The sequence below is a fragment of the Podarcis liolepis genome, assembly GCF_965112155.1.
Source record: "Podarcis liolepis genome assembly, chromosome: 2".
Lineage (NCBI taxonomy): Eukaryota > Metazoa > Chordata > Lepidosauria > Squamata > Lacertidae > Podarcis > Podarcis liolepis.
In genome coordinates, this window is record NC_139555.1 from 85632307 (window position 1) to 85656865 (window position 24559).

Consider the following 24559-nt stretch of genomic DNA (forward strand, 5'->3'; position numbering starts at 1 on the left):
TGGCTGTTTCGGGGTGACGAACGAGTCTGATCATCCCTGTCGCGGGTGTCTATAAATCTTTGGCTGTTGGTAAATGAGCTCCACCTCTTGTAGAGGCAATCCTTCCCTGTAGCAATTTGGGTAAATAAAAGAGCAGGAGTGATGCAGGACGGAGAGTAGCAAATGGATTTCAACGGGATATCGCTTTGCAAGGCTGAGGCGGAAAGTGCAGCTTTATCACCAAATCCTTCTTGTGTAGTATCATCTAACCAATTCTTTGCTTGGAGCTTCTGTCCCTAGAAGAGACATCCTGCTTGCAGTTTTGTGTGTGTGTGTGTGTTTTGTTAGTAAGAAGGATACCTTTTATGAGAATGGGGTGGTGGTGGGAAGACACTAGCTGTTGCTGAATACCACCTATGATCACTGCTTGGGAAATGATTCCCAGCATATCTGGCTCAGCAGGCAAGTGGCTGATGGTTTAACATGAATTTAAGTATTTAGAGTATAGAAGCAGCTTAGTCATGCTGGCCACATGACCCAGAAGCTGTACGATGGCTCCCTCGGCCAGTAAAGCGAGATGAGCGCCGCAACCCCAGAGTTGTCCGTGACTGGACCTAACGGTCAGGGGTCCCTTTACCTTTTTAAGAGGCACAAGGAGTAAGCTTCAAGAAGGATTTTTTGTGATCCCCTATCTTTGTGACTTTGGGGAAAACTTTGTCCTTTCTTATTGCAATTGATAATTGCATTCTCTATTTCCTTCCATCGAGTGTCTGTCTTACAGCTCTGTGCTCTCTCTGTGTATTTTTGTAGGGGCGTGGAGGTAAGAATGCATTTATTTTTTTATCTATACATTTATATCATATTAGTTCCTTTTCATTCGAGACACTGCCTGCTCAGCATAAAACCTCAACAAAATGTCTAAAAAAGGTCAATGATACAGAATACTACATAGATCTTTGCATCCAAATATCAGACATACACATGTATTCCCTTGTGACTTTGGCTCTAGGCAATACGAGAGGTCCTATAGTGTTTCTGTGGATCCATAGAATTGCGTTTGTCCCTGTTTTGCAGGTAGGAGGGTGGGGAAAACACAGGTGGGTAGTGAATCATTTAGACTTGCTTGGCAAATCAGTGTCAGAACTGGAAGTCGGATCCCATAATTCTAACTTTCTCTGCTTACTCGAACAGCCGCCCTACCTCTTTGCAAATTGTCACCATTTATTTCTCTCCTCATTTGTGATGGTCTCTCTTTGTTTTCTCTCCCTGTCTTTATAAAAAGAAAAATCTCATTAATGGCCAACCACTCAGCACATTAAAGTCCAATTAGGTAAATGGTGAAATGCAATGAACACTTCCACTTCTGTGTGTGAGTTTGCTGGTAGTGGGGAGAAAAAGAACTTGAAGGGTGAATGAGCGGCTTCCCCCTCCACCAACTGCCTCTCTACAGGAGCAAGGCTCTCCCCACCCAGAGGGGGAAAAATGAAAATTGTTTCTCTTCTGGTGTAGGGCTGAGTGTGAAGATATTAGTAGAGTGTTCTCTCAGTATGTGGAAATTTTCCTAGTGAAAGGAATTGGTTGCTGCTTTGATCAGCTGTGGGTTCTTTCAGGCTCTTTCTATTTTGGGTGAGATTTGAGTCACATACTGGTAAATTCGGGTCCCGCATTTAAAGTTGATTTGGAGCTCTTGCATAACAAACACACTTTCCCTAGCAAACTGAACTTTTTGCGATAAGGAGAGTGACAGGAAAAATGCTCTGGAAAGCATGGGATAGCATTTGCTTGATGCAACTTCATCTAACGCTGCAAACTTTGTGCAAACAAATCAGAATGAATGCTCAATAAACAGGTCATAAGGAAGTGAGCTCTGTCTTCTTTTTCAGCTACCTACAGCAAAGCAATGTGAGCCAAAATTCCTTACCTTTAAGTTTGTATGCTAAGTCTGTGAATGGCAAATTATTAATCCTGGGTGGCCCATTCAGTACTTAGCGAAGGCTATTCCCATTAATGTTTCCACAAGGGAAGTTGAAAGGCTGGTGTTTATACTAGGCTAGGTGGTCATACTGGGGGTCCAACAGATTCTCCATGCCTTGAGTTCACAAAGATTGCATGGATTTCTGATTTTGCTCACCTGTCATAATCTGGATCTAAACATAAAAGCAGAGGTCTTGATTTCAGTGCTAAAACCAGAAGACCAGAGGTTTGGGCTTTGACTATAATATCCGGCAGATTTGCTCAGACATTGCAAAAGGTGGATACCCTGGCCTCTGTGCCAGCCACTGTTGTCTTAGATGCTCATCACAATAGTCCCCACTGCTTGCTCAAGTTCTCTGCAGCTTTCAGGAACTTGAAGCTGGGGTGACTGACTTTTTTTGCTGAGTGTGACAGATCTCTCCCTCCCCTCCCTTCTGCCTTCTGATTCATACAGAACTGGGTGCAGGGGTGGTGGGTGAAAGGTTCAAACCTCGTATTGCACCAGGCTCTGGTGAAGGAGAGAAGTGATGTTGGTCTTTTTTACTGTTTTCCCCTTTGCAATGCCTGGCGTGAAGAAACTATGGGATGCCTTAATCTTGCTCATTTCCAAGGGCCTATGTTTGGGCTAGACGGACCAAGATCTGTTGCCTTATGAGCTAAATTGAGTTTTTAAAAATCTCAGTGGCACAGGCTAAAGAAGCCAGAGGTTAAACTTTACAGTATGGGCTCTTGTGTAGCCAAGATTCTCTGCCTCCATGTATGTTGCCCTTCGTGTAAGCTGTGTGCAGCAATGTCTTTTGGGGGCATTTGACACGTCTAACCAAACTGGAAGAAAGAACAAGTTTCTTCTTTCCCTTTGTGCAATTGAAGAAAAATAACTCTAGTGAACTTCAGTCTTCAGGGTGGAAGCTCAAGCGATGTGCAACCCTCCCACGCCCCGCCTTCTGCCTGAAGACTGGTTCTGACCTTTAGGAGTGTGTTGGAAATCTAGGATCAGCCTCAAGGCTGTCCAGTGCAAGGAGAATGAGGAAGGTCAGAATACTCCCCTGCCTGGGCAAAGAGAAAACCCTGAAGATAAAAAGGCAGCCTTCTGTAGCTTGTCGGTTATGGATGGGTAGGCAGGACATTGCCAGCCTCCTAGTGGAGCTAAATACTTGGTCAAGCTGGAGAGGTAACAGTATGGTCCCACAAATATTGACGAGAAGCAGAATATCGTTTGTGCTGTTGGGATGTGTAGGCTGTGCTTTTTAAAAGTATTTTCTTCAAGGGTGGTGAGCTGTCTTTAAAAGTCACAAATACGGGATTACTTGGAATAGCGAGCTCTAGTCATTCACTGAATCCTGCTTGTGTTGATGATGTGGGTAGAATAAAAATCTTTGGGCCAAAGTCTTAGCAACAGTGCATGAAGGTGTAAGGGGAGATTAGGGTGGAGGCTGAGAAAGGCTGTAACATCCCTGGGGAGTTGTGGAAGGATAGGGAGCTTGCTCACTGGCTTTGCAGATCTGGTGGTGGTGGTGGGGCCCCCCGGAGTGGAACATGATGTAGACACATTTGTTCATAATGCACTGTGAGTGCAGGTTAGCCGGCACATACCAAAGGAATCTCAGGGCACTCAGGAAGGATGCTGTCCCTGAAGCTCCCTATAAAACCTCTAATGCTCCTCTGTGGAAAGTTCTACACCCACATACAGTGTCTGAGGTTGCAATCTTGGACACATGAGGCACTGCTGATGCAGTGGAAATTACTTCTATGTAGTCATGCATTTGATTGCACTCCACAATGCGTAACTCCTTTTTCTTTTAAAAAAGGAAGTCAGATTCTTTGTTAAGAGCAGATAGGATTTTATCATTTATTTTGTCATACTAATGTGTATGCAGAGGTATTCCATTATTCTATAATAATAATAATAATAATAATAATAATAATAATAATAATAATACAGTCATACCTCGGGTTGAATGTGCTTCAGGTTGAGCGCTTTCAAGTTGCCCTCCGCGGAAACCCGGAAGTAATGGAGCGTGTTACTTCCTGGTTTCGTTTCTCGTGCATGCGCAGATGCTCAAAATGATGTCACATGCATGCACGGAAATGGCAAAACGTGACCTGCGCACGCGCAGACGTGCCGTCACATCTTACGTTCTGTTCAGGTTGCGAACAGCTCTCCAGAATGGATCCCGTTCGTATCCTGAGGTACCACTGTATTATTATTTATACCCTGCCCATCTGGCTGAGTTTCCCCAGCCACTCTGGGAGGCTCCCAACCGAGTGTTAAAAACAATACAGCATTAAATATTAAAAACTTCCCTAAACAGGGTTGCCTTCAGATGTCTTTTAAAAATAGAATAGCTGCTTATTTCCTTGACATCTGATGGGAGGGCATTCCACAGGGTGGGCATCACTGCCGAGAAGGCCTTCTGTCTGGTTCTGCTTAATAAAGAGATCAGTTCTTTTGCGTTTCTCCATTTCAGTACTATGAACTTAGAAAAACAAATATAGAGGTATATTACTGTATCAGAGATAGTCTTTTTGCCAAATCTCAATTGGTGCAATGAAAGACCTGTCTTCAAGAAAACACTGTAATACAGGGATCTTGTTTTAGATAGTACAGATACCCAGAAAGACAAGACATCTGGGCAAGGTTGAAAAGTGCTAAAATAGGGGTTATAAAGGATCTAATCCCAGTCATTTAAGTTATTTTTTAAAGCCATTTTCAGATCTTCAAAGTTCTCTCTCTCTCATCTGTCTCTCTTGGAGCTTTTGCCAAAAGGTATAACACTATTATTCCCTTTATACTGTGAGTTCAAGCTTAAGGCTTCTAAGGCTCATGGCCCCATAAAAACACAGAAAATGTGGAAAGCCTATATTGTCTTTTTTCTGATAACAATCTTAGCTCTCCTAAGATGTCAAAACAATTCAGCAATTATTTTCTGTAGTGAATGCACAAAATGGTCATGGGAACTTAAATGGGAAGAATGTAGAATGATTAGCAAATTCTGTACAATGCTTCTTCCAAGACAGCTGAACATTTCAGAGATCTGAACCACCTTCATTCCTGAGATGTTTGTAACTGTGGGGATCTATTGTGCTGTTACGTTCTGAGTGGCTCAGCTGTTTGTCTAACCTTGCTTGCTTTGTGTTTCCTTCTAGGACTGAGCAGGATGCCGGCACCCACAATGTCCTGAATGTGGAGACTGGTGGAAGAAGAGGAGACATTAGTCCACAGACAGCTCCTTTCCCTTCTCCACTGCCTTCTGTTTTGCTTCATTTTTTTCCAGTGGATAGGTTAATGCACAACCATTGCTGGATGTGATTCTTTCGCCATGTGGCTCCTGAGACTAAAGCACCATTTGTCGGTCAATATCTGGACCTTGCTGCTTCTGGGGAGTGCTTGGCTGCCATTGGAAGAAGGCACTCCCAAGTCCAACTCTCCCTTTAGGACTTTCCAGGTCACCGACTGGAGTTTGACACACCTGGTGGTCCACAACAAAACTGGGGAGGTGTATGTGGGTGCTGTCAACCGGATCTATAAGCTTGCAGACGATCTGACACTGATGCGCACTCATGTCACAGGGCCCGTGGATGACAATGAGAAGTGCTACCCACCGCCTAGTGTGCAGTCTTGTCCACATGGGCTAGTCAGCACCAACAATGTCAACAAGTTGCTGCTGGTGGATTATTCTGGGAATCGACTGATAGCCTGTGGCAGTGCTTCTCAGGGCATTTGCCAGTTTCTGCGCTTGGACGACCTTTTCAAGTTGGGTGAGCCCCATCATCGCAAGGAGCACTACCTCTCCAGTGTCAATGAGTCAGGAACTATGTCAGGTGTCATCATTGAAGTCCCGAATGGGCAAAACAAGCTCTTCATAGGAACACCCATTGATGGCAAGTCTGAGTACTTCCCTACCCTGTCCAGCCGTAAACTGATGGCCAGTGAAGAGAATGCAGAGATGTTTGGCTTTGTTTATCAGGATGAGTTTGTCTCATCCCAGCTCAAGATTCCATCAGATACACTGTCCAAGTTCCCCACATTTGATATCTACTACATCTATAGCTTCAGCAGTGAGCAGTTTGTCTATTACCTGACCTTGCAACTAGACACCCAGCTTACCTCGCCTGACTCCACTGGGGAGCAGTTTTTCACCTCCAAGGTCGTTCGGCTGTGTGTAGATGATCCCAAGTTCTACTCATATGTGGAATTCCCCATTGGTTGTATTCGTGATGGCATTGAATATCGCCTGATTCAGGACGCTTACCTAAGTAAGCCCGGAAAGGCACTGGCCAAGCAGTTGGGCATCTCAGAGCAGGAGGATATCCTCTTCACCATCTTCTCTCAGGGCCAGAAGAACAGGGTGAAGCCACCAAAGGAATCTGTCCTTTGCCTCTTCACACTGAAGAAGATCAAAGACAAGATCAAGGAGCGCATCCAGTCTTGCTATCGTGGGGAGGGGAAGCTTTCTCTGCCTTGGCTTTTGAACAAGGAGTTGGGATGCATAAACTCAGTAAGTCCTCCTCCTCCTTCTTCTACTTTGTCATTTCTCCTTTTCCTTTCTGCTCTGATAAATCCAAAGCATCAGCTGAGATACCTGTGCTGTCCTTGAGTGCGCAGCTGTAGATGTTGCTTAAAGATCTGGGATTTGTTTCAATTAGCATGTGACCATTCTATTCTCAGCTACAGTGTTTTGGTGTTGGGAGTTTTAAGCCCCTGTGCAGATCCTAAGGATATTATGAGGATAATTATTGGGTGTTGAGAAGTTCCGGCCTCTGGAATGACTTCTCCCAATCTTCAGTTATCCAAATAAAGTTTGTTATGCTGGAGGAATGGGGACTGCATTGATTTTGGAATGTGTTTTAGAGATTCTTTGCACAGAAATTCTTGCCAAGACAGTTTTTCGGAAGGATTGAATTGAGAAGAAAGGCAATAAGTAGGAGCACTAACCATCTAACAGACATGCTGATGTTCCATTTATTCTAACCTGAGTTTACTTTCCACTGTTACCATCATGACAAGTACTGGAATGAATTAGGAAAAAAGCAGATGTCCATGTACAGGAGATATGTCCTGCTGGAAATACAGACCCAAGTAACTGTTAGAGATACTGATGTGATGACAATTGCAGATGATTTGAAGTGTTATTCAAGTTGCAACATGGTGCCCTCTCAGCACCACATAATGATACGGCAGGAATATTAGCCAGCCAGGATGATGTTCCGACTCTACCTGGGACTCCTGTTTTCTTCTTTTATCCTCCATCTGATTCCAAATCGGGATACTCAAAATCCTTACCTTGGGATCCTCTGATTCTGTAGTTTAGGGAGAGTGTGAGAACAGGACAGCTGTACAGATAGCAGCTTCGTACTGGCAGTGAGAGGACTCTCCAAATTCATAGGTGTATATGAAACACAACTGGAGTGTCAGGTTTTGAGGCCAATTAGAAGTGAACTCTTGCCCTGGGGGATATGGGAGCGAGCCAGAGTTATGAGTCTGGATATGTTCTTTCTCAACAGAGGGAAAGTTGCCTGCCTATCCTGAGGGAAGCATTTCCCATAGGCTGTTGCTATGGCAAACAGAGGAGCTTTATTGCCCTGTTCCATTGTGTTAAGTCTTTGGCAAGGCAGGGTAAGAAGCCTGCTTTGTTTTATGAGCCATAGCTGGGTTCCTTTTCAGACAATATCAGATATAACTGGGAGGCTATTTCAGCTACTTGCAGTGAGGATAGGAGAGTAATGTGTAAAAGATCTTTCAAAATGGGAGTGGAATGGGCAACTTTAAGATTTCTAGGACATATCACAAGTTGTAGAAAATTGGCATAGTTACGTCACTTAAAACTCTCAGCTAAACGCAAGGAGATATACATAGTGATTGTGGCAGAATCTGAGCTTGGACATCAGATGCCATAGGTCCACTCCCCAGACCCATATAGTCAAGTGTGCTTTGGACTTTGGGCTGATTCTTAATGGATCCATTTAGCCTACTGACCCTTCTTCTCCAAATTGTAATGGTCTGCTTAAATTAAATTTTGTAAATGAATTCAGCTAAAGACCTGGCCCACTCCAAATGCATTTCTAATGGCTTACAAGAAGCACAATGTTGAGTGTGTGTGTGTGTGCGCACACGTAGGTTTGGAGCCTCCCTAAACAATAGCTGTATGTGTCAATGGTAGTGGACCTCGAGATTTAAAATTTTACTTTAGAAACTTCTTTCTCTGTTCTCCAATCAGCAGGCTCTCATTGTAATTAAATCAAAACCATACAAAGCCATAAAACATAATACATCAGCAGGGCCGATAAACATATCAGATTTTAGATCTTATGTTCCTATAGGTGCATGTATGGTATTGGGAATCATAAATCATTGGATGTGTAATTCCTGTGGCTCATGTATTCCTAGATGCTGCTGCACGTATTTAAAGTCAATAGGAATTACATTTCCCATGATTCCTGTCAGCCACAGAATTCTGGTTGTGGGGATTACATTGACAGCCAGTGGATGGAGTGGTAGTACACTGGGCTCATACGTGGGTGCCTAGGGCAGAATTGGTATGGTATTGTAGGCAGTTGTGATTCTGGTAGCAGCTCTGATAGGAACAGCTGAGATCAGAGATACAAAGCATGAAATAAGAGCTTGTACTGTGCTTCCTTATGCCAATGAACCCATGTTCATGAGAAATACACTCCATTGTAAGGCTCAGTGTAGTATACATAGAACCTCGCCCCCTCTGGTCCTCAGAACATAGTTGCGTGGCAGTGTAGCTGAGAGATAGCATGTGGTCCATGTTCAGCCAGTGAGTTTCATAGCTGAGTGAGGAATTTGAATACACATCTCCATGGCTCTGTTCCACCTCACAATATGATAAATAATGATTTACAGCTGCTGTGGAGTAATGGAGATAAAGGGAGAGGGGCATTGGAGGTCTGTTTTGGCAAATTAGACTGGAACCATCCTTGGCCATGGTTTGGACACCTTACTCTTCTTCCCTTCCTCCTTCTCTTTTTAGGACAGATTCCCCAAAGGATGAGTGGAAACCCTCTGGCATGGTGTCAGGGTCCTGTAGGGCCAGGCCTGAAAGTGGTCAGATGTGAGTCCAAGTCTGGCTGAAATCAAGGTCTGAAGCAACAGTCAGAGATCATAGGGGACAGAATCAAGTACGCCACCGAGGTTGGGCAGACCATAGCATTCCAAAGGGCAGCTGGAAGTGAGTCTGCTTTGCTTAGATTGTTACTGCAGGCTTGGTTCCTCAGTTTCTGTAAAGCCACCCAGGCTTTAGGTAGGGAAAGGATCGTAGCTCAATGGCTGAGCTCATAGTTTGCATCCAGAAGCTTCTAGTTTCGACTCCAAAGCATCTCAAGGTAGAGCTGTGAAAGACTCCGGTCTGAAACCCTGAAGAACCTCTACAAGTCTGTGTAGATGGTCCTGTGCAGTTCAATGTACTGTTTTGGTTTAGGGCAGCTTCCCATGTTTGCCACTATTGGCTCCACAGATCACCTGGTCTGGCTGCACTGATGAGCTGCAGTACCCCTGTTTGGCCATTTATCTGTATGGCACTGCAGTACACAGCAAAGATCAGACCAATAACTCTCTTAGCTTGAGAGCTGCCCTTGTTCTAGTGCAGGAAGTAAGTCTCCTGTGCTTCGTAGAATCTTAGAGCTGGAAGGGGCCCCAAGGGTCATCTAGTCCAACCCCCTGAAATGCAGAAATCTCAGCCAAAGCATCCATGACAGATGGCCACCCAACCTCTCTTTAAAAACCTCCAAGGAAGCCTTGCTGCTACAGTTTCTTGTTTGAGCCCCCTGGTGCCTTACGGATGGTAAATAAGAGCTTCGTACATAGGTGTTGAGGGACGTGTGCAGATGTCAGGAGGGAAAACCTAATGAGTGGTTCCCAAACAGAAACTAACTTCTGATTGTGGTTCCTTTCAGCAGTTGAAGCTGCTGACGGTAATGCTTTTGCTGCTTTGTAGTCTGTGGAATTTTAAAGCCCTTAAGGATGCTGAAACAAATGCATTTTGGCTCTAAGTACAGATCTTATGATCGGTCTCCTCTGCTATTTTATTCCCCCCTTTTTTCTTTTTTCTGTGTTATATGTGCTATAATGTAAACTTGCAAGCAGTGTGGCTTCTAAAAATAATTTTCCAAAGTGCCTAGCTGTTTTAGGTGTGTGTGAATAATAATAGCGAATAATAACAGGGATATGGTTTTAGAGTAAAAGTGGAAGGAGGAGGGGAGAAGTATTCCAGTCTTGGGGCTGGGGGGTGTTGGAAAGAGAGAAACCCGGCAAAATTATAAGGCTTGGACGTTTTCAAGATTAAGCCTCAGAGAAGCAGCGTATCTTAATAGCATTTGTTGTGGTTTCCTTGCACCTAGGGATAATTTAATCTGAAATCCAGGGAGTGCGGGAGGGAGGGGGAGCAGGAGCCTTCTTCCCCCACCCTCCCTCTATGGCACCTCTGCTGCCACAATCCTAGAAGCTCCCCAGCCTTTGCTGTGGGCTGAGGCATTGCCACTTCTCCTCTCTCTTATGAGTGTTCATGCTTCTGCATTCAGAGGCAGGTGCATTTCAAGGCACGACTTTCGGAGCTCGGTTCAAGGGCTTGCGGCAGGAACCAGCAGCTTGATGGGGGTCTCTGTCTTGTTTAGATGTCCAGCAGAAGGAGGAGTGTGAAATTGAGTTACTTTCTCTCTCTTTCTCCGTCCTCTTATAAATTACAGGTGCAGCAGGGGCATGGGGCTGCGTTCTAGGAGCAGGTAGTTCAGCTGCACCCACCTGGAGTAGTTTGTGCACAGGCATCCATTTGTAATTGTCCCAGGCAGCCCCTCCTTCTCCTTTTCCGAGTTCTGAGGGAAACAGCTAACAGCTGCCTGACAAAGTAAAGGGTTTGCTGTCAAGAGTGCTGGGCTCACAAATCTGATTTTGGCTTCAAACTAATTCAATTTTGGTGGAAAATGATGAAATCGTTACACTGCTGCCTGCTGGGTCACATAACTGCTGACTCAGGGGAGGGAGGAGGCTTTCTCTGCGCTCTTGTTTCCCCTCCCCTCATTCTCTCTATCTTTCTTGGCTTGCAGTGTAGGTTTGGGGAGCCAAGTGTAGCTCAGATCAGCTGCCATTCCCCCGAGGTCTGCCCTGAGCAAAGTAAGCGGGAGGCAGAAACAAAGAATGCAAAACAAGGAATGTGACTGTGAATGTATGAAGGCAAGAGACAGTTAAGGGCATCATGTGAGCAGGAAAGAAGACAGCTGCTTTTCGCCACTCACATTCTGCTATTGGGGAGATTTCGCTGTTCCAGAAAGTCCTTGACTTTCCCCAAGGGTCGGTGATGTTGCCAGGAATTCCCCCTCTGCAAAGAGTTCTTGCCAGTCCCTTGGTTCAAACTTTGCTAGAAACAGGAAAGCTTGAAAGACCTTGCTTCTTGACAGATTCTGGTTCCCTGTCTGATTTATGCAGGAAGTCCTGCTCTTCCTCATTGAATTGCTTGGCCGTGGAAGGGAAGAGGACGCTTCTGAGCATGTGGCTGTAGTCTTGGGACCACCAGAACCAAAGGAATCGTCTCCATTCCCCCTACCTTCCAAAAGGCAGAGCAGGTGGAAGTGTTGTTTGATTGGCGATCCTGCACAATCTTGACACAAAACCACTGGTTCACTCCATGTTTGGAGATCTCAAACCTTCTCAAAAAGCACACCGTATGCATGCATGCACAGCTTTAGCAAGGGGTGGGGATTATTTGAGAGATTTGGTCCAGAGGCAAAGAGCTATTCCCAATGCTGCTTGTGCTATTAGTATTTTATAAGCTCTGCAGAGTTGTTGCTTGGGAGGGAAATACTGCTGATCAGTGACTCATTCGTTGGTGGTTTCCACTGAATTTGACCTGGGCCACTGCCCCAGTCTTCTGCTCATTAGAATTGCATTGTATTACTGGGGTGAGATCAAGGGCAGGACTATCCAGGCTTTTAAATAGCATATTATATAGTAGATGTCCGCGAAGCTTCTGCAACCACAGCAGTAATGAAGATAGTATTTGGAAGGGTGGGAATCTCATGTTCCCATATATAAAATATTGCATTTTTATGTGCTCGGCAAAAATGCAATATCCCTGCAATAAAGAACGTTTCCTCTGCTAAGCAAATGAGAAACAAATATGTCCATTTATGCTGCAGAAACTGATTGCATGGAAAGGCCTTTAATCTCATGACAGTCAGAAAAGTGAGGAGCGGGAGAGGGGAGGAAGGACTGAAAATGAACTTCATCCACTTGCTTTGAGCCCTGTCATATGGCTTTATAAAGATCCTTTTTCATCAGCTCTACAGGCTTTCCTCCCAAAGGAAGGCTTGTTTTTTATTGATGGCAATTGATTCAGCATGACTGAGCAAGCAAGGGTGAGAATGTGGGCAAGACAACAGGGCTTTTGGATTCATGGCCTGTTCTGTTGCAAAGAGTTACTCACATTCCTGGGGCATGGGCACAGTCTAGTGTCATTTTATGTATCAGAGCTGGTGGTTCACAGAATATTATTTCTTCTCCTTCCCCTTCTTCACACTCCTCAGGCACACATTTTACATGGACAAAGCAGTGTGTGAGCTTGGCAGTTGTCGATACAGGCTGCAGCAAATCCCTTGATTGCAGCTAGTGATGTTACCCAGCTTTGCAATTACCTGCTTTGGAATGTGAATTTCCCCCATAATGCTTGCACTTATTACAACTCGAACACCATTTCCTTGAGAATCTCTTCTCCAGTCCAAAATGTATAACGTGACTTTGCATGTGTACAGAATGTGCTCTTGTTTTGAGTCCAAGCCCTGGACACTAATCTCAGCTCATACAGAGCTAAGCAAGCACTTGTGATGAATATTTTTTTAAGGTTTCAAGGAACTGTAGGAGCAACCTCCAAAAAACTTTCTCTCCAAAGATCCGGCATCAAATAAAGACATGTTCAGGGATTGCACAGCACCCTTTCCCCTCAAGGCTCTGGAACCTCCTTGGGCTTCGCTGCAGTTTCCTGGAGCCTTAGAAATCACCCTCAAGGGGTGTTTGCATAGCAGTCATTAGTGTCTGTGTCTTGGACAAAAAAATAAACGAGGGACAATTGAAAATGATAAGGGAGTATGATATGGTGCAGCCAGCATTATGAATCAATTTAGAACTCTTAAAAAACACGCCAACCATGATTTTTTTTCTAGTGTTCTCCAATGACGCTTGTAATTGCTGACCCAATTCTGCATCGAGCTGAGAGGAGTTCACCCATCACTAATAGCAACAGCTGGAAAAAGCGCTGTTGCAATCACAGTATGTGCTGCTGGCCAGATATGTGCTGGCTAGATTCACACATTACGTTTGTCCACACAAGGACATGTCTGAGAGGGACCAGGACTTCTTGCGCAAGAAAAAGTAAATTGTGTGAACCAGTCCATAGTCATTCGCCAGTGGCCTTGTTATAGCTTCTAGGATGCCTAATGCGTTGGTGCTTGGAGGTAATCTTGAACTGCTCAGAGCTGCCTTGGATCCAGGAGGAGAGGCTGCCAGGCTTGGCTGGGAGTTCAGGAGATGTTTGTACTTCTTCCCCCAATGCTGAGGAACTGAACACATTGGCTGGAGAACTCATTCCATCTTGTTTGTTTGTTTCTTTCCTTCACTGGCTTGGAATCAGGAATCTATCAGACTGAAAATGTGACCCAGGCTGAGATGCTCTGCTGAACACTCTGAGTTACCTTGTGGTTCTTGCTATCTTCTTCCTGTTCCACTGTGAATCCTGGTCAACAACAACAACAACAGTACCCCACCCATCTGACTGGGTTGCCCTAGCCACTCTGGGCAGCTTCCAGTAGATATAAAAACAGAATAAAACATCAAACATTAAATCAAACATCAAACATTGAAACCTTCAGATGTCTTCTAAAAGTCAGATAGTTCTTTATCCCCTTGACATCTGATGGGAGAACATTCCACAGGGAGGGCACTTCTACCGAGAAGGCCCCCTGCCTGGTTTCCTGTAACTTCACTTCTCACAGCAAGGGAACCACTAGAAGGCCCTCGGAGCTGGACCTCAGTGTCCAGACTGAATGATGGAGATTTCTGGGTGCCAAGTTGGCGACCACAGTTTAAAAACCTCTGTCTTAATCCATAGTTAATTCCATTTCCATCTCCCCTAAGTGTGTTTCTCCTTCTTGCATACTAGGTCAAGTGAATTGTTTTAAGAGCAAGCTACAGTCAAACAATGTAGTTGAGATCACAGAATTGTAGAATTGTAGCGTTGGAAGGGTCATTTAGTCCAACCTTCTGGCGAGCAGACATGCTGTTGTGGTGGCTTAAGTTTAAGGTGTCATTTGGCACCTAGCTTATGTATCTGAGTTTCTAACACTGGATATACCTAATGTGGAGGAGGGTCGTATCTCAAGTGAAAACAAATGCCATAAACAGTGCACTGCCGCTGAGAATGCCCTGTCTCATGCCACCATATTGCCTGCCTCAAGGGACACTCTGGAAGATCTTAAGTCTCAGGGTGGCAGGCCTTGGGAAAGGCATTCAGTCATGTACCCAGACCCCAGACTTTTTAGGAATTTTGTAGACTGAAGTCAACACCTTGAATTGGGCCTGGTAGCTTACCAGATGTGCAGTCTGCAATGAACACTGTGTTGTGGAGTTGCGGTAAAAGTAATTTACTCCTTAACTGATTCCCTTTGAAATCATTTTATTTTGCTTCTGGTATATTAAAGACTTGGATTTGAATCACAGCCTCTAAGAAATATTTAAGTTGAGGACTAAGGTCCTTACACTTCGCTATAAGATAATTTCCTGTCAGCCCTTCACAATTAAGTCCCAGCATAACATTTATAGTGAAATGAAACAAGGGTGTTCATAGAGTTCTCTTTTCTGTTGAAGATGTCAGGAAGCCCGGAAATGAATGGCCCTAAGGGACAGCTGAATTACTAGCCACTTAATAAAGCTAAACGAATGAATATTGTCTTTCCTGTCCACTCCTTCATTGCCCTCATAAGTGGGCTTGAAGTAAAGTAATGAATCAAGAAGACATCTACGTTTCACCCTGGCAAAGTGCTTTCTCGCTCTCTGTGTGAACTCTTGTGTCCTTCGGCTGAGTCTGGCCAAAAGGCAAGCAAATGCCCAGAGAAAAATAGTATTCTGCCAGCCAATAACAACTGGAAGCTAAGCCCCGCTATTAATGGCAGATTCAGTGTGCACATGCTCTCTGTGCCTATATAGTGAAAAAACAGGTACAGCTGGAGAATGTGATTTAGGTAGTTGTGAGGTTGGGCCTGCTGCGAACCATGCCAATTTCCCTTCATTATTGGCAGGAGAATGAAGGCTCTTGTTAACCTGAGAGCTGGATGTCTGCTTCGGCAAGCAGTGTGGATGTAAGTGACCTTGTGCTTCAGAAGTGTACTATTGTCAGGAAGGAATTATCTGCCCTACATGATGTGGCTGGCTCTGATAGACCAGTATGAGAATTTCGTATTGCAGCCCATGCATGCCCTTCTGCTCTCAGAAACCGCCCCAAATCTGTTTTCTTCCCACCAAATAGTCCGATTGGATCTGGCCTCTTATTGGTGTGGCACCTGCCTGTGCATCCCTAACGAGTCATTTTGCTGCTAACAAGCTAATTGCTGGCATAATTATTTATTGAGGTGGTGTCGGTGTAGCATGGCAGGCGGGTGGCAGGCACTCTTCCGCAGCCCGGGAATGCAGCTGTATTTGTCGCTTCCCAGAGAGTTTGTTGAGACAAAGCAGAGAAGAGTAAACACCATAAACATTTATGCTCTTGCATATTCAGCAGCAGATGAGGTTGAGGAAGCTGCAAATTGGAGTGGGGAGAGCAGTGTGGAACAAAGATTGCATTGGCTGAGAGGTGCTGCCAGAGCTTAAATACCTTCATTGGTTATGCTCCAGCCCTCCTGGAAGTAGAAATTTTTTATAACCCCCTTTTCTACCACCAAGCTATACATTCTAAGAGCTGAAGAAATTAAGACGTAATGCACAGGCCTTGCAGAGCAGAGGTCATGTGACCAAGGTGAAAGGGCCATGGAATAATGATGGGGATGTCACATTCAAAAGCGTATTAGCTCTGTTATTACTTAGTGTCTGTGTGTGGCTAAATTTTCAGAACTCTGTGGAGCACATGGGCTGAATATCATCCCTTGAGATTAATTCATTCTTATCCTGGGGCGCATTCCCCCCTCTTGCTCCGCCCTGTGCTTCTCTTAGACTGCATATTTCACATTAAGATGTGACCCTGCATTCAACTATGCAGAACAATTAGGTATTACTTCTACATTTTTATGTATGCCTTTATTGCATTCTGTCCTGGCTTGTAAGTTTTTTTAAATATTTGTCTTCTGAATGTCGGCAAATTTAGAGCTGCGTATTTTAGAATTAATTAATGTGTATAAATAAACAATTGGGCAGCGCCCTCTTCCTCCTCACCAAACCGGGAAAGGTGTCATTTCTGTCTGCAGCTAAAGTGGTCTCCTTCTGTCGACTTTGTGAATTATTTCTCAGGCCTAATTACTACTATTTATTATTTGCTGCTTCCTCATCACAAACCTCTGTTAAAACGAGCTATGGGGATTCAGGAACAGCTGAGCAAGCAAAAGGAGTCACAGCTGTGAATTGGTTTCCTGGGTCTGAGTAGGCTTCCTCAGCTTCCCTGGATTTTTTTGGATTTTGTTTTTAGTTGCTTTCTCCATCACCCTGTTTACTGAAGTGCAGAGGGTCAGGGGTTAGCTGTTATTGCCTTCAAAGGTGCGGGCCTGTGAGTGACTGTTGCAGTTCTGTGGCTGCCTGCTGAGGCCCTTTAACTGCACAACTTGAGAGGAATTGTTCTATGCTGGGCAGTACAAGGGCGAGAGGAAAACAACCCAGAGGAAAGCAAGCAGGGGTTTGGGTCTGAAAGACCACACATAACTGGATGGTTAAAAAGGCATCCCGGCTGGATACAAATAGGATGCGGAAATAAATGGTTCGTCTTCACAAAGTGCCCCAAAGCTGTGTTTGTATTAGCACCAATTTTTGTTTACTTCTAATCCATTTCCTGCACTGCCAGCCTACAAATGCTCAGAAATCATGATTCCGTTGCCAGGGATTTATAGTAGTAGTTAGATTTAACAGATACACAAGTGACCTTTTATTTATTTGGATTTTGGTGCCATTTGGGAATATCACAGTAAGGTTTTGAGTGTATTTGTTTTCAGCAGGAAGGAGCCATGTGCTTGTTACTTACAATTACTTTTTAGGAATGTTCTAATGATTAGATTATGAAGCTTGTGATATTTAAGCTTTTGAGGAAGCCTAGGAACATTTAGCCCTAAGAATCTGTGTTAAGTCTCTCCCTCCCCCCCCCCCGTTATAGCTACTCCCTTATGTCCAGCTATTCATGACTGCCACAGAGATTGAAAGGGTAAGGAGGAGGGAATCCGGTCTCTGTAGTTTCCCCTTGTTGATATTGTTGGGTCTCCTATTCTCTGCTTGGCTTCAGGCAAAGGTTTACACAAGCAGGCAGTCACGCAAGCTTCAGTAACGAGCATCTATTTGAAAGCTATGTGTCAGGCTTAAACTATCTGGAAAACTTCTGTCAGAAACAGAATTCTGCTTCTGTCGCCTCTCACATCCTGCCTAGATAGTACTTCTGGTGTATTGTATTGTAAATCAGAGTTGGTATGAAAAAAATAGAGGTGTGGGAAATTCCATACGGATGTCGGATCTCTGTACCTGTGTCTAGGTTTCATCCAAAGTTAGGCGATTGTAAACATACACACATCATACTCAAGTCCCACTAAAAGTGTGCATTGGGTTGCAGCCTATGTACCCTTGCCCTGGGCTGTCTTTTAGGGACTGGTGCATGCTGATTATATCATTGGTGGGTACAGAACCTTCAGGACAGTGCAAGCTGCAGCCTGTATGGTATGGGTTAGGCCTGGCTACAGATTGGCTATCCCACTTTTCTGCCCTGAATGTGCAGTTTGGCAGTGACATATAAGAAAAGGGAAGGAGGTGTAATAGTGACAAATGAGCTGAGAGTTGTACACAGCTAAGTGACTTGCTATCCATATACTGTACAACTTTGTCAAATATTTCTCAAAGCCAATTAATTCACCACCCTCAATATGTGTTTTTTAGGAATGTGTGCACATATACAAGTCCTAGATGTGATGCTCTTACTACATTGCTAACTAAAGCTGCCCCCTTTGCACTTCCACTTCAGCCTGCAAATTTAAATGCCCATGGATGCAATTCCCTGTTTGCTAGGAACTTGTGTACTTCTGAGTGCATCTGGGCCCTTTCTTTAAGCAATGTTCTCTCGGCTTGGCTTGGCAGTTGTCCGTTCTGGGTGTGCAGTGAACCACTGAAGATTGCTGGGAACTGTATCTCTTTCATTACCGTACTGCTGTATTCTGCTGGAATTAGCAGAGCCAGGGTTTTTTGGTGTGTACCTTGTGGGTATTTCAACTCACACATTGCCATTCGTGGTATTTGAGTACTTCAGTTATTTCTCTCTTCGGTCTTCCTCTCTGTTTTCCCTGCATCCCCCAGACCCTGAAATTCATGGCCAGAGACTGCTGGACTAGAGGTTGTCATGGCAACAGCTCTCTTCCTGCTGAGGTGGAGATAGGAACAGATTTCATGGTTCAAGGAATTTCCCCATTCCTGACCCCTCCTTCCCTCCTTCCTTGTGGTGTTTTCTCCACATCTCCCTGTCATCCTCTCTTAGTACCAAGCTGCTAGGCCCGGCTCAGAAGCCAAAGGGAGCATACACACTGTGTGTTAACTGCAGACATTTTGCCATCCTTCTTGCCTCCTCCCTGTGCCATGATCTGTGACAGACTTAGGCTGGGGCATCTCACGGGATGCTTGCAAGGAGGATCTCATTTAAGGTATACTATATGAGGACTTCTCCTGAAGCTAACCACTTGCGGTTTCCCTACCTCCTCTTTTTTTGAATCAAAATGTTGGTAAACCTCAGTTCTGGAGGCAACTGTCAGCTTGGCAGACCAGGGTTCAGCTTAGGCAAAGGCAGAAAAATCTTGCCCAACGTGTTTGTCTTTTGGTCAGAAAACAATGTGTTTGGGCAACTTGGCCCTTTCAGGCCTTGTTTCCCCATTTCAAATGTGAAATAGGTTGTTTTAGGTCTGTGAACTGCCCTGAGACCCCCGGGTATAGGGTGGTATATAAATTCAAATAATAATAATAATACAGTCATACCTTGGAAACCGAACGCCTTTGCACTCTTTGGCTCTCAAACGCCGCAAACCCGGAAGTGAGTGTTTCGGTTTGTGAATGTTCTTTGGAACCTGAATGTCTGGCGTGGCTTCCATGGCTTCTGAATGGCTGCAGGACCTTCCTGCAGCCAATTGGAAGCTGTGCATTGGTTTCCAAATGTTTTGGAAGTCGAACAGGCTTCTGGAATGGATTCTGTTCGGCTTCCAAGGTATGACTGTAATAATAATGTCCAAATGACAAATGGTACGGGGAGACTAGGATTCCACTTTACCTGGCCATCTACCAGCTGCTTGGGAGAGAACAATACAAGTTATTCTTAGTCTAAACTCCTACAGAGTTAGAATCACTTTCCTACAAACAAGACTGCACCAGTTTTTGGAAGTATCAGGATTGGTGACAAAGAAACACAGATTTTATACCTAGAAAAACTGATTCTGTGACTTGCATTAATTGTGCAGATCTTCCTATATGTGCCTCTTTATTGCACAATTTATTCTGCTTATGAATTTTGAGAGAGTGCTGGGGGTACCAGTCACAAGTTGGCTGCTATGGGAGTGGTGTGGCATAGCACAAAATGGTGGCCATGCAGAGCATGGAAAAACACAAAATTAGAGGCAGCCCCCCCCCCCAGCAGCTTGATTAAGACCATTGTTGAACTTTTCGACCATATTCAATCATATTGGATAATTGCTGAGAAGTGTTCTATTATTGGGCTAGGTGCTTAAGTGAGTCATGGTCCAGCTAGGCATTTTTGGCATTATCTTCAACTCCTTCAGACCCAGGACCCAGTTTTGACCCAAACATGCATTTGGAGACCTTTTTCTAAACCTTTTACCATACATTTGCATGATAGTAGAGCTCCAGTAGTGACCTACCTTGGATCAGGCTCCTGGGCCACTAGTTGAAGACCAGTGATCTAGATCCATTTTGGCATGGATTTGGCAGATGATTTACTCCACCGGGGTAAATGTTGGCCTGCTGGTTCAGCTGGACTCCTCAGCAGATGCCATTGATGATTCCAGATTGCCAGGCTAGTGTGAGGTGACCCCTGTCCTTCTTGAAATATAGTTTTCAGAAGGTGGTACCAGGAAATTTCCAACTCACACCCTGGTTCATGGCAACCCTTTTGGGCTGCTTGGAGTTCTGAGAAAGAGTTGTTTCTCAAATTGTTTGCAGTTTGAGAAAGCACTTGGATCCTACTTTTGCTTCTGCATTCCCATGTGGTGGCCATCTTTGGAGGGCAGGTTTCTTTGTTCTGCTGTGCTCTTCTGCACTAGCTTCAAGCTTGTTGCTGCTGAGGGCTTTTTGAAAAATTCATGGGGCTTTGAATCCAAAGCTGCCAGTCCCCTGCCTCACAGTGCCCCATTCCAGGACTTTCTACTGTGGTACATCCAGTGGGAGCTCACTGCCAACCTGGGCAAAGCTAAAGCCATTGCTGTGGTGAAGCCCCCCTACCTCTCTGTGCCAGTGAGAAGGAGCATCCTACCTCTCTCCCCCACCCCCCCAGCCATCTGGGCAGTGTTAATTGCACTCTTCCTGTATACAGTGGTACCTTGGTTCTCAAACGTAATCTGTTCTGGTAGACGGTTTGACTTCCAAAACGTTTGAAAACTGAGGCGCAAAGGGCTGGTTGCAAGTTCAGTTGGAAAAACTGAAAAACATTTGACTTCCGAGGCGTGTTCAAAAACGGAAGCAATTACTTCTGGGTTTTCGGCGTTCGAAGACCGAAATGTTCAGCTTCCAAGACGCTCATAAACAGAGGTACCACTGTACCTCATTTTTTACTACTACAGTTACAGTGGGAGGTAACTGCCTGGTAGCACGCTAAGATACTGATTGCTTTCTCTCCCTCTCTCTGATCAAGCATAGGTAAGGTTGTCTCTGCAGGAGTTTTGTGACCCGGCAAACAATAGTCCTTGGGCCTAGCTGCTTGAATATAGAAAGGAAGTTTACAGCTGAAACAAAATCAGTTTATTCTGCAAGGGCCTGCAGATGGATTGGGAGTATTAAAACTGCCCTCCAATGTTTTGGCATTTGGGGCTAACACACCCTCTCCCCCTCACCCCACCCCAGTGTTTTAGAAGCCACATATCAGTAAACGTATGTACAATAAATGCTATGGCTCACTTAGGATTTGTCACTAGAGTGAAAGGCAAGGGAAGATAAGCCTTGCCGGCTTCCTCTCTATTTTGGATATGGCTTGCTTAAAATGCACTCTATAAAGCTATTCTGCAGACCTCTCTTGGTCTCCCAGAGAGACCTGAACAGCCTCGCAACTGTTCTGTGAACAGGGTCCACTTCATCCTGCCCCCGCCCAGTCCTCTCATCCCTTGTTGAATTCTGTCTGTCTCTGGGGCAGAATGTAGGAGTTGTTTAACATCTGTGCAGACACAAGGGCCAGCAGCTTAGGACAGGATGTGGGCAACGTGGTGTCCATGCGAAACTACAGGGAGGAATGTAATATGGGTGGATTCTGTAGTTTGCATGTGTGTGTCTGCAGCTTGCAAGCACATTCCTCTTGCCGCCCATGAGATACAACATTCCCTATTTAGGAGTGACCTGGGGGAGAACTGGAAAGCACACAGGTGCAGAATTATATAGTGCCATTCCCCTTGGGCCCTGTAGCACAGATGCGAAGAGCTGCACAATGAATCCTTGAGACTGTGATAAAAGCTGACAAGAAGAATTCCTCAAGTGGTGCTGGTTAAAACATGTGCATGGAAGGCCTCGTCTCTTGTTAGACCAGCTGCTAGGCCCAGTATCTTGGCCCCTGTAAAAGGACAGGCAACTTTTCCCCACATGCTTTAGACCCTTTACAACACTACGCTCACTTTACTGTGTGGTTTCAAAGTAGGTTTAGGCACCAGGCAGCTGTCATAAAGCAGGGAGAGACAGCTAGGCCCTCTCTAGCATTCTAATCTCCAAGAACAGATTCTTTCAGTGGACATTCAACCCGCTTAAACTCTGAATGTGTGTATTTTCTCCTTTCTGCTCCTGTCCCTTTTTCCTTGTGTCTGTTGTAAGCCATTCTGCAAGGGCATGCCTATGTTATCTTTTGTACAGAGTGTAGTGAACTTTACAGCATAAATAATGGCAGTGGTAATGCTAATAATAGTAATAAACTAATAATAGTAATAGGTAAACATAGAACTCTTCTGCCTCAAAGTAGCAGCAGAGGTCTTTTATCTAAAGGTGCTCCATTAGCTGAAGCAGATCTATAGCTCTCTCCACCTGGAGAAGACTAATTAGATGAGAGATTTGCTGCAACACAAGCTAATATTACCAACTGTGGTTTATTAAAACAAGAATAAGCTGTGTGCCCACATGTTCCCTCTTCACTCCCCCCATCCTCCCTCCCTTCATAATCATGGGTGTAGCGAGGATTTTTGTTGGGGGGGGGGCAGGCCTTTTGTTAGTGGGGGCAGAACCTCAGTTCACTATGTATTTATATTGATTTTTATTTATTTTGGGAGCCAGCTGCCCCCCTGCCCCCCTCCGTGGTTATGCTGATGCTTCATATGTCCAGCTTCAGCAGAAATTTCCTGATTTCTACTGTTTCTTGTGACTTTTGAAGAGGGAAAATATGGTTTAAGGTCTCTCTCCAGTCCAGCTGATCACTTCCGTTTTCTGTAGTTTAGCTCTTTGGCAAAGTGGCACAATTGGTAGGTATGTAGGTCACCATTCTTTTGGAAACATTAAGTGAACAAAGAATATGGGGACGTGATGGTGCTTCTATTCATGGAAGGTTGCCCTTTAAATAGTTAAACACCCTTGTCAGTTTGCTGCTTTTTCTAGCAATTTACAGTCTCAACTGAAGGAGGAATATTCACGTAGCCGTAAACCATTGAAAATGATACAGGAGCATAAAGGTTGCTATGACCTGCCATTAGGGTATCTGATTGAATCAAAAGTTGGCCTTAATGTGATGTGGATAATGGCGAGTTCCAAAGCTTCTACATTGAAAAGATTGACTCCTCACAGATGCAAAGCGAACCTTATATGACACTTGTAAAAGTGTAAGTTCCTCAAATTAAGAGGTTCAGTAGGCACACATGGTGCAAGGCGGTCTCTTAAGCTGATTAGCATGTTGTTAATTAATCTCACCCAGATAGCTTGTAAACAAAGAAATCTTCACCAAAACTGGGGGTGCAAAGGAAAGAGTGAGGAAGGAGTTTGCAGGTGCAAAACCTGTTTGCAGCCCCTGGGACTGCATCTCTGTTATTGCATCTGAAATGGCCTCAGGTTGCTGCATCTCTGCCCTATACAGCCATAGACTGAGCATTGTGCTAACTATGCAAGAGAATAGGATCCTGGCATACTGGTGACCTACTGTGCAATTTGCTGAGGCCACTCTTGAAAGAAAGATTCGCAGTTGAAACAGGTCTGTGTTAAAATTGCAGCTTGTGCTCACTTTTTTACCTTGCAATGAGTGTGGTAGATACGGTTTGTATTGGTGAGTTTACCACAAAAACATACTGCAAGGAGACAGGGCTAGTTCCTACAGTTCATATGCACTTAAAAACAATGTTGCCACCTTGTTATGGGGTAGAAGCCAGTGCACACTAAATGTTAACATGTATTTGCCTCTGCCATCAAGTGTGTGAAGTGTCTCTTACTTGCTGCATCCCAGCAGTTTTTGTTTTTGTTTTAGTCAAGTGCATTGATTTTTACAATAATTTTATATAGATGTAGGAACTTCAGAAATGCTACCTTTTTATTTTGGTTTCATTCCTTCACTTTGATAATTTCCACATTTGGGAACTGTCCCATGTCCTTGTTTTGCACTCTTCTGAAAGGATTCTGAAAGTGGAAATTAGATGGTGAAGTGGTGTACCACATATCCTGATATGTGCTGTGGAATTGTGGAATTTTTTAAAGGAACATTGATGGAGTGAGAGGCTGCACGGGCCTCTTGAAATTCATGGGAAGGAATAGGAAGAGGGTTTTTAAGAGAGTTCTCTCACCTGTGACTGCCTTACACATGCATTCCTAAAGAAGCCATCAACATCTGCACTAGAATTATATGTTTTCGTATCTGTGGTGACTTTGCAGATTTCTGTACCATTTTCTCATTCACAGCCATTTACATGATGTGCTGGAATGCTGTCAAACAGCTAATATCTTTCTTCCCTTTCTCTCCCACAGCCCCTGCAAATTGATGACAATTTCTGTGGTCAGGATTTTAACCAGCCATTGGGTGGAACAGTCACCATTGAAGGTGTGCCGCTCTTTGTGGACAAGGAAGATGGCATGACATCAGTGGCAGCGTATGACTACCGTGGGCACACCGTGGTCTTTGCTGGGACACGGAGAGGCAGGATAAAAAAGGTAGGGGGCAATGAAGCTCTTTCTTTGGGGTTTTGTAGGGTTATGTTGCTTGGACCA

At 44.6% G+C, this 24559-nt stretch overlaps 1 protein-coding gene across 6 annotated transcripts in view; it reads left to right on the forward strand.

The window, feature by feature from the left end:
* Nucleotides 1-24559, forward strand: part of PLXNA1 (plexin A1) — a 299945-nt gene that overhangs the window by 41944 nt on the left and 233442 nt on the right. For all 6 annotated transcript variants that reach the window (XM_083489159.1, XM_083489158.1, XM_083489156.1 and 3 more), the window contains exons 2-3: nt 5101-6452; nt 24320-24502. In XM_083489159.1, coding sequence (XP_083345285.1) covers nt 5274-6452; nt 24320-24502 — 1362 coding nt within the window. In that variant the 5' untranslated portion in view covers nt 5101-5273. The remainder of the gene's footprint in view (nt 1-5100; nt 6453-24319; nt 24503-24559) is intronic.